General features: G+C 37.8%; 1 protein-coding gene across 1 annotated transcript; it reads left to right on the forward strand.

Annotated features, from left to right (window-relative positions):
• Positions 1 to 312: 312 nt before the first annotated feature.
• On the forward strand, positions 313 to 10246 carry LOC140145416 (uncharacterized). Its single transcript, XM_072167138.1, has 4 exons — positions 313 to 432; positions 1913 to 1968; positions 8864 to 8914; positions 9693 to 10246. The coding sequence occupies exons 1-4, from the start codon at positions 320 to 322 to the stop codon at positions 10244 to 10246; spliced, it is 774 nt and encodes a 257-aa protein (XP_072023239.1). The 5' UTR covers positions 313 to 319.
• Positions 10247 to 10559: the final 313 nt, after the last annotated feature.

The raw sequence follows: 10559 nt of genomic DNA on the forward strand, positions 1-10559 counted from the left end.
AAGAAGGATAATCAATGCAAGTCCCCCCATGAAGATCGATGTACTTTCAGTCTTCTACTGTGTGGTTTTATTTTTTGTGATATTGGTCATAGGCTGTAGTTGGAATTTAACTTTTTTTATCTATTCTATATTTTTTTTCTACAAATTTCCAGGTGTGTAGGGTGAAAGGTTGTAGATTTTATGGCAAGAAAATGGCAAATTGGGCTGCTCATGCTGTTGAAGCTCATCAGTTGAAAATGGGTGTAAATGATGGACTCCTTTGTGCAACAAAGCAGATATGAAGACTACTTCTAAGGACTCAAAGTACAGAAATCCACAAATGTGCCTGTATCCGAATTGCAAGAGGAAGAATAGCAAATACATGCGCCTCACCGATCGTCATCTTCCAAAACATGGTCTTTCAAAGCAACGGTATGAATTGATCAAAGACATGTAAGTTGTTAGTTGTCAAATTTCTTTTGTGCTTTTGTGGTTTAGTAGGCCTATGTGTATTAGGGCATATCCCTGCAAGTAGCCAACATGTTCATGTGGGGGGGGTAGGAGAGTGGCTCAAATACATGTAAGCTCCTTTGCAGAAAACCCTACATGTCCATACCCTGGACATACCATCAACCCATTCACCATAATTATTCACTTCCAGTTTACAAAATGCATCCCACATGATGTGATGATGCAATCACACTAAGTGATATATAGGTCTGGTTCATTGGCCGGGCCATCAAAATACCTGTGACTTGCTATTGCCGACCAAAACAAATAACTTTCCCTTCATCTCAACCCTTTAATCCTTCCTTCTTTCATTTCCATTCACCAAAATTCACAGATTCATGTACATGCCTTATTTTGTCTTAAATACACGGCTTTTGGCTGAGTCGCTAGCAGGCTATATGTTAGCATATCTATGACAAGGACAAAGGTATCAAAATATTTTGATAATTTTTACGATCATCCAGATGAGCAAATCACTGATGAAGAGCCCTTAAGGCATTAGGGTTAGGGCACAGGGGCACTTCAATATGAAATGGATATGTGTATAGGGCTGGCACTTTCGCAGTAAGGGGCATTCGGTGAGAGCAAAATATACAAAATATGGGGTCATTGGGTAAGAGCATGTTTTATGGCATTCGATGAGAGCAAAATGTACAAAATATGGGGTCATTTGGTGAGAGACGGACCATTTGGATCTAAATTAGGGGGCATTGGGTGAGAATATGCCTTTTTTAATGGGGTCTTTGAGTGAGAGCCAAAAAAAATCTTTCGCAGTAAGGGGCTTGCGGTGAGAGCAAAATATACAAAATATGGGGTCATAATGGTGAGAGCATGTTTTTTGGCATTCAGTGAGAGCAAAATGTACAAAATATGGGGTCATTGGGTGAGAGACCGACCATTTGGATCTAAATTAAGGGGGCACTGGGTGAGAATATGACTTTTTTTAATGGGGTCTTGAGAGACAAAAAAGGCTTGAAAATTGAATTTCTAATTCTAAATGGCTTCAAATAGCTTTTATTTCCAAAGAAGTAACAAAATCAGTGATAGATGACTCGGTGGTGTTCAAATGGAAATATAAGGGTCTTTGGGTGACAGAGCATGTGCTCATAAAAAAATGTGGTCTTTGAGTGACAGGGTCTTAACAGCCCTACATATGTGTCACCTCCAAAACGGGAGTCTCCCCTGAAATGATGAGGGGGGTTATATGGTATCATTTAAGTTTGGGCAATCCTCAGTGAGGTATATATTATTTTTATCAGTTTGTGTTCACAATTTGCGAACCTCAATATGTGTGGGAGGTGGCTTATGCATGATTGTTTGGTTGTATTGTTCCTGTTTAAAATGCAGGGGTGGGTGGGGTGTGCCTGCATGCATAGGTGTTTAATAATTATTATTATGACTTTGATCCTTTGCATTTATGTAGGATGAAAATGCAAGCGAAGTTCATCAACAAAACCGATGGAGCAATTAGAACGTCATGTAAGTGATACTGAATTTGTTTGCTACTTTTGATATTCTTTAAATGTGGATCTCAAGTAAAGGCAATGTAATAATAATAATGTCAACCTAGAGAGGTCATAAGGGAATTTTGTGATCCACATACTCATCCCGCAACTTTCTCCAAACTAGTTGAGATTATTTCCAGCATAAATCTAGCACTACATTGCCGAATTTGTATTTTGGAGCTGTCAACATCCGGAAATTCACAGCGGTCTATGAGGCACTGCCATACATGTAATTAAGCGAATCTTTCAAATTCAAAATCAACTAAAAATTTGGAAATAAGCTTTATTTTTCAGGGATATCTATTAACCTTTACCATAAAAAGAAAATGCTGAAATCATGAGATACCCCTTTAAACAAAGAAGAGTATAAATCTATAGACAAAATTGCTGCATATGTGACAGCATCAGATAAAAGTGCATATTTTTTCATTTTACATTATTTAATTTATAACATCATTTAAAAACAATATGTCCCAAGTACGTGTTTAAAATGTTACAAAACATTAACAATTTTAAAACAAATATATTTTACCATTTCTGAAAATGTATTTAAAACATCTGTGAAACTGTCATTGTAATTTTGTTTTAATTTTGTTAGTTTAGCCCAATCACATTAGCAAATGGTATTTACAGTGTGCAATATGCAACAAAGAAAGCCAGACTCATCCTAAAAGTATCCTTCCTGTCAAATTGTCTAGCAGTGGACAATATTTCCAATGTGGGCAAAATTGCAAACTTGGACAGCTAGCCTGATACCAAAATAACTTTACCGGTATACACAAGGACATATGGGCATAAAACTTTGCAATTTTATACCTGAATGAACCAAAATATGAAAGACAAGCATCACAAAATTGGTCAATTTTGTCCCTATTTCTAACTACTACGTACATGTAGGTAGTGCCCGTCTTGGACATGTAGACTTGCGTTATTTTAGACACCAGTAATACAATATTCAACTTCAAGAATGTCTTCCATTATGACATTGCCATATATATTATTGGCTATATGGCTGTGTGTCCCAGTTCAATGAGTTTCGATTAATTTGCCTTGCAATGGAATTTGATACATCTAGGGTTAAGGGGTACTACACCCCTGGCCAATTTTGTGCCTATTTTTGCATTTTTCTCAAAAATTATAGCGCATTGGTGACAAGTAAGATATGTATATTATAGGGGCAAAGACTACAACTACTGCACTGAAAATTCAGCAACTCAAGGCAAGTAGTTATTGATTAATTGATAAAATATTGGTTTCCCCTCATTTTTGACTGTAACTCCACAACTGTTATCTATGCTCAAATAAAATTTCTAGTGCAATAGTTGTAATCCTTGCCCCTATAATATACATATCTTACTTGTCACCAATGCGCTATTGAGAAAAATGCAAAAATAGGCACAAAACTGGGCAGGTGTGTAGTACCCCCTTAAATGTTCTGTTCTTTTTTCATAACTGTTTGAAGCCTCCAGATCTACCTCATGCCAGGTATCTTACTGGTGATAAAATTAAAACAGACTTGACACTTCCTGGTTTGCTAAAATGAGCAAACAATCCAACTTCACATTGGATGTGCCCCTAAACTTCATTGATTAGGTTTCATGTGCACTATTTTTTCACTCTCATGGTGCTTATACATTCTGATATGCTGACATGTATATATAGAATCCACATACCTGTTTTAATTAAAGCCATATTGTAACATTTGCTGAGGAGGACACCCTCAATATTTTTTTTTCTGGTTTTCACACGATTGTAATGTACTTTAGTAAACAAGGATACCCTGCGAAAATCAAGCCGTAATTTTGTCAAGGGACATATCTGACAGTGAATGCTAATATTTTATGGAAAAGAAATGAAAAATGAAGAGCTTTGTTGTATAACCCCTTTAAATCCACTTGCCCAATTTTGAGAACACGTCAAAAAATCATTAAAAAAATCACTGATATATGGGGGTTTTCAACAAAAGGTGTTTTTGGCGGGATGCTCATCCCGGGGCTCATCCTATCCAAGCATTTAGACCTCATCGGCCGCCCATGACCTTTCATCTCCAGTGGCGGCAGAACGATTTGAAAGTGGGGGGGGGGGGGCAGTTATTTGCTGATGTATAAAATGTAATTTGTGTGATGCATGGGTGTCTGATGGTGATGTGCAAAATGAAGGTCCACATGAAGCCACCGTGTACCATTTTGGTACTGTACAATTTTAGTTTGAAAAAGCAACAAATTTGTGAAATGCAGTACGTGGTGGCACTACAGATGAAAATTATTTTTCTTCCACCAGTTCCCAACAACCTCCCCTCCGCACCACCATGTTTTAGACAAATACACAAAAATTACAAAATATTTTTACTTTTTTGCAAAATTGGTTGATTTTGCCCCCACCCCTGAAATTCACTATGCCACATGCCCCCAATAATTCCTGGTGTCCCCACTGATGGAACTAGACATAGCTGTGGTCTAAATAAGACTATGAACACAGCCGTGTTGTGACCCCTTAATGACCTTTGAACCCAAAATCTATGAAGTCCCCATAGACATTGATGCATGACTGTGTGGATGTGTCATCACCCTGCCATGTTATTTGTGGCAAAAGATGTTCAAGCCCTTATAATATTAGAGTTATGAATATGTAAAATAGGAAGGTGATCAGTGTTATTTTAATATTAATTTGTTATATTGGTGATGTGGTATATGAATATCAGCTCTTAATTTGTAGGAATCATTCTACATGATGCTACACACTGCCTCCGACCTGCAGTATAAAAGGTAACCCCTGTTTGGTTTTGTCAAATTTAATTTATCAACAAGAAATGTCTTTAAAAAAGACAACGCAGTGATTAAAGGAAACATGATGGATTTGCCTCGGTTCCGGAGCCACTGATTTAAAAGTAACAGGTTTAATTTTTTAAAGGCCCATTCGGCGATTTGCTCATTTGACGATCGATTGTGAGTCATCAAAATTCAGATTTTGGTACCTTTGCATTGTCATAGATGTGCTAACATAGTAATTCAGCTGAAAGCTATGTATTTAAGACAAAATTTACTTTCGCTGGAATCACTGAAAGCACTTAACTCAGTTAAGAGAAGTATAGAATAAATAATCTTTGAATGAAAACATGTCACATCTTTTAATGATTTTGTCACTGCAGGTTTGTCTTCAATGTTGTTAATGTTGTTAATTAATATTAATTGAAAGGTCAGCACAGCATTAACACTCAATGCCTAACAAAACTGAGATTTTGTATGAATTGAGTTACATGTAGATGCTGTAGGCCTATTTGATTTCACTTTAGTATATTCATATAAAGACAAGTAATTGAAATAACCAAGGGCGGCGGACCTGGGGGCAGGGGCCAGTGGCCCTCCACTTTTTTTTGACTGGGGACCTGCCCCCCCACTTTTTTAACCCATAATGTGCTGTGTGTAACATGTCTGGGTGAACATAAATAATCAAATCTCTATTCTAGACCTTAACATGCTTAAAGAAAGTGTAAAATTATGCAAAAATGGCTTCAATTGGACCTTCATTTTGCAAAATTTTCCAACTCCCCTGTATTAGGACACCCAACACTAAAAGCAATAATTTATACAATTATAGTGAAAACTTATCCACGAGTGGCTTCAATTTGGGCCTTCATTTAACCCATTTTCGGAATTTTCAAACTAAAATTGTCACAATAATAGTGCCAGAATGGTCCACCAAATGGCTTAAATTGGGCCTTCATTTTGCAAAAGTTTCACTTCTGAGGGGACACATCCCCTCAGACACCCTCTGTGTCGCATGCGGGAAGCCTGACAGATAATACGCCGCCATTATTTTAATTTTTTACATCACCCTGACTGGCCCCGCCCCACTTTCAACATCGTTCCGCCGCCCCTGGAAATAACAGGTTGCTGGAATTGAATTTGTAACAATGTCTGATATCTGGTTTAGGGCCCAAGCCGGCAAATTTGTAATTGAGATCAAGGCAAAAATATGGTGTAGGGGCCAACAAAAATAACATTTAAGAAAATGGATACTACAAATCATCAGAACTCTACTAGAACCAAGCATATTGAAGTATGGCGGTTGCCCCCCGGGGGGGGGGGGGGGGGTTCGGAAAAAAAATTACGGGGAGGGGCCCCGGCGACTTTCGGAACACGACTTTCTCTATACCTACTTTTTGCTGATTTTGCCACCCATCAGTATACCAATTTTCCACAAAAAACCCAAAAAGCACCCAAATTTGCCCTAATTGGGCGCTTTTAGGGTATTTTTGCCAAATGCGCCAATTGGGCGATTGGTCTCCACTGAAACCCACCCATTGATATACCAAAATTGCTGAAAAGGTACCCCAAAACCGTGGCACATCCCCGTATACCTTCAACCAGGGAGAACCCCCTCCGGGGGTTGCCCGGTAGGGGTCACTCCCATTGTGGCATGTACACCATCCGCAATAATAAAAACGCGTAAAACGGGTAGGGGGGGCCTACTTTTTGGGGTAGGCGCGATACGCGCGTTTCGTGTTTAGGTGTAATAAACATGAAAATTGGGGGAAAGTTAGCAAAATTGCAATTGCTAATACGCGGAAATGAAATTTAGGGTATGAAATTTGATACAAGGAATAAAATCCCTGTTTAGGGTGTGAAACAGGCGCGTGTTACCTGTTTAGGGTGTCGTTTTTGCCAAGGGTTAAATCCTTGTTTAGGGTGCTTTCAAAGTTGATTATCGCGGATGGTGTACAGGCGACAATCGGAGTGCCCCCCCCCCCCCTCCGGCAAATGAATTGTGAAAAATGCTTCCTTTGTTCTGCATGATCAGATTGTGTCACATATTTAATACGTAACTTCTGGAATTTCACAGACTTTGTATTGGGTTCAAAGGGTTGCTTTTAAATCAGTATAGGCCACAGAATTAGAGAATTTAATTCTGTGGTATAGGCCTACACATAACTTACGGGAATCACAAGAATGTGGTTTTTAGTTTTCTTTAAAACAGCATTTTTGGAGTTATGATACTTTTTATCTGAGTAACAGGTTTGTAAAATACTTGAAACTATAATACTAACATAATACTAACAGTTCACATAGATGAACGCGCTTTATAAATCATGTGTGCACCGGTAATATAATAAATAGGCGATGCACATACTAAGTACAGTAATAGATTTTGTCAACTGAAAGCATACTAGACCCTGTAAAGGTCTATAATTATGCTGAAAGCAGCATACAGATAACGTACATGTCAAGTCCACTGTGTGAGAGAACATGCACAACTAACAAGGCCATGCGAATGTTTACCTTGGTGATGCTACAAGAAGCAATTAGTGCACTTGAGCTTGGGTTCATAAAAAATCTTGATAACAAACTCGCAGTATGCACTGACGTGCTGACCTGGTCAAGTCATTTCGCATGGTAACCTTCTATATTAACCCCACTACTCCTTTAACCCCATCACAAAATGTTACGCCAGCCGTTATTCGCTGGTTTCCGATTACATCACAGTGATCACACGTTGTGTATAAAACGAGAAAATAAGTTTACTCCAAACCCGGAACCATGCCGATAACTCGCAATAAACAACCGGAGACAAAGACTTTTTCAATTCACGTGTCATCCATGCTGACCGTTTCACTTTATCTGAACGTTAACTTAATGTCCCGTTAAAGCAAAATATAGTCCCATGACAAACATTTCCTCATCATTCTTCATTATCTTCTTTGAATTGATTGTCAGCTTCAGTAGACCTATACAACAATTGTATACGACAATAAAACAATAAAACAATTTAACATGTCCCACAATTATTATTACTTGACATGCATAATTTATTGCACGTGTCTGCAACTCCATGTGCCTGTCCACGTGACTTTGACCATTTCACGTTTACTGACCTCTATAGCTCCATGTCCCTCCGCATTAAAACCATAACAAATAGTCCCATGACATAAATTCGTCATAAATACACGGTTATTTTCGAAATTCTACTGTCACTTTCATTGACAACAATTAATACAACAGTAAAATAAAAATGTCAGCGAAAATTTTACTTGACATGCATTATTTCTCAATCTAAAACAAATCACTTTTCGATGACGTCATATCTCTATTCCTACCTTTATCGTGAAGTTATCCAACTTTAACTATGCCTTGCGCGAAGTAAATTAGCGGGGCTAAACTTTTCGAACAAATACAATACACTAGGACATATTATTACACGTAGTACAATATTTGCCATTTGCGACATGCCTGGACATTGTGCAGATTTACAAAAACAAATGTTTCAACAGTTTAAATATATACGCATTATATCATCAAACGCAATCGTGCAACTTCATTTTACTGGAACTCTACTATCACTAAGTACGCCACAGCCTTATCAACGAACTTATGCATATGCAAATGAGCCCAATTCTATACAAAATTGACACCACGCATGCGTCTAGCTCAGTGAAGAGGCCAGAGAGTTTCTAAAAATAGTGTGTTTCTAAAAATAGTATATTAAAATGAATGTTTTTTTCCAAATTATCGTACACAAACTCAACGCATATACAACAACAATTTTACATAAGTCAATCTTGTTATACATAAAGCTACCAAACACAAAAACAATTTCCACAGTCACAATTATGTGTCAAATAATTATATTTTATCCCCAGCAAATTCCGTATTATATCCGCCTGCGGAAAAAATCTTGAATCATGAACAATTACTTCAACACTTCTAGTAGCTATACCCTCCATATCAATGCAGAGATTACAGCCATGTTGAAAGCAGCATTATAGGCACTGCTGTTTTGCCCAGTTTTAGCAAATATTTTTGCATTCAAGTAGTTTCCAAGAGTACGAATTAAAATATTAATATGTTTCCAAATTATACTTTTTGTTGCAGTTTCTGACTTCTGCCCAGCTATGCAAGAGCTCTATCCTGGTTGTGAAATTGGTATGTAATTCCACAATTTTGTTTATAAAGCTCCAAAATGATCAAATCTAACCTTCTAATACTAGGCCTGCTTTAAAATACTACTTGCCATGCCACACTGTTGGCATATACAATGTACCAAAGGTATTTAACAACAAAAGCCTCAGGGGCTGTGCAATAATTATGAGCCATGGTGGGAGGGTAAAATTGGAGGCGGGGAAGACATTTTTGGCAAGCTGAAAAGGGGAGGGCAATTTTGGCAAGTCAAGAGGGGGGTGGGGCAATTAGCAGTTTTTGCACACATTCATTTTAAATAAAATGCTCTAAAAAGGCTTTACACGTAAGCCCTTAAATATGCAAATTCACCTGCACGCTGCGCTCGCAACATATCTAGACCATTTAAGGTTTCCAAATTGGGATCCCCAAAATTTGGCATGTGCAAAAGAGGGGGGGGCAAATATTTTTGACAGGCTGAGAGGGGGGGGGCAAGCAATTTGGAAAAAAAAAATCCTTTGGGCTCATATTTATTGCACAGTCCTAACAAGCCTTGAGGAATTCCAACGTTGGTAAGTTTTCTGATAAAGATTAATTTGTTTGAGATATTTCTGAAGTATGATTTACAAAATATTTACATTCTAATGGCTGCACTACATGGCTGCACTGATTAGAAAATGAGGCCTGTAAAATGTGGATGCATTTTATGTCATTTCTATGGCTTCCCTGTTTGGTTGCAAACAATGAATAAAATATCATATCTCAATTGATTATATTTATTTATTGCTTTAATTTTGCTTTACAGATTTTCCTGATGAGTGGTTCAAAAATGTAGAAGATGATGCCAAGAATATTGGAAAGGAGGCCATCTTACCGAAAGAGGAACTTGGTGATAGGGATGCTGAACAAATTACTGTGGGGCCACCAACAGATGACCAGCAACCATCAAGATCACAGCGAGTGACACGATCCACAAGTAAAAGATCTGAAACTTACCCTGCTATCTTTTTATTTTCTGAAACATTGCTGAGCCATGAAGTTAATATTTCAAGTGCAAGCAAGAAAGTCACATTAACATCAGAAGATGGAGAGTTTCAGGTCACGTTCAGATTCAAAAAATTACTGAGGTCAGAAAACCATAAACGGTGTTTTATGTGGTCCCTGTTTTGGCCATCAGAGAGACTTCGTATGAAACTCAGAAGGGAAACTCTGAGTAGTAAGGATGAATGTATGTCATTTCATGATTTCAGACATGCTTTGAAACCTGATGATCATAAAGAGCCATGGCCATTGGATTACCAATGTTACCTCTGTCATGAATACCATCCATTATTTTTATATGCTGCCCTTAACTGTTGACAACCGTCCATCTGAGTGGGACAGTTGTTAAGCTTGTGTTTTTGTGCAACCACAAATAAAAAGGTGACCTGAAATTATTCATCATCTACTGTTAATGTGACTTTCCTGCTAAAGTTAATAGTTTTTTTTTTTTTTTTTAGTTTGGTAGTGATGTCAATTCTATCAGTGGCCTACCGTGGCCGCCCCAACCCGGGGGGGGCTGAAGAAAATTAAATTTTGCCGCCTTCCTAAACAGCCCGAAAAGGTTGACCCAATTTTTTTCTCGGTCGTTTGAAAAAGTGAAGAGCCAAAAAAAAAAAAAAAAAAAAAAAAA

This window comes from Amphiura filiformis, unplaced genomic scaffold (assembly GCF_039555335.1).
Source record: "Amphiura filiformis unplaced genomic scaffold, Afil_fr2py scaffold_257, whole genome shotgun sequence".
In the NCBI taxonomy this organism is placed as follows: Eukaryota; Metazoa; Echinodermata; class Ophiuroidea; order Amphilepidida; family Amphiuridae; genus Amphiura; species Amphiura filiformis.

What these genes read in the sequence shown, in the direction of transcription:
- LOC140145416 (XM_072167138.1), top strand. Translation starts at nt 320, where the DNA reads ATGTGCCTGTATCCGAATTGCAAGAGGAAGAATAGCAAATACATGCGC. An exon ending in TATGAATTGATCAAAGACAT is followed by an intron (nt 433 to 1,912) that starts GTAAGTTGTTAG and finishes GCATTTATGTAG; the next exon opens with GATGAAAATGCAAGCGAAGT. An exon ending in TGGAGCAATTAGAACGTCAT is followed by an intron (nt 1,969 to 8,863) that starts GTAAGTGATACT and finishes TTTTTGTTGCAG; the next exon opens with TTTCTGACTTCTGCCCAGCT.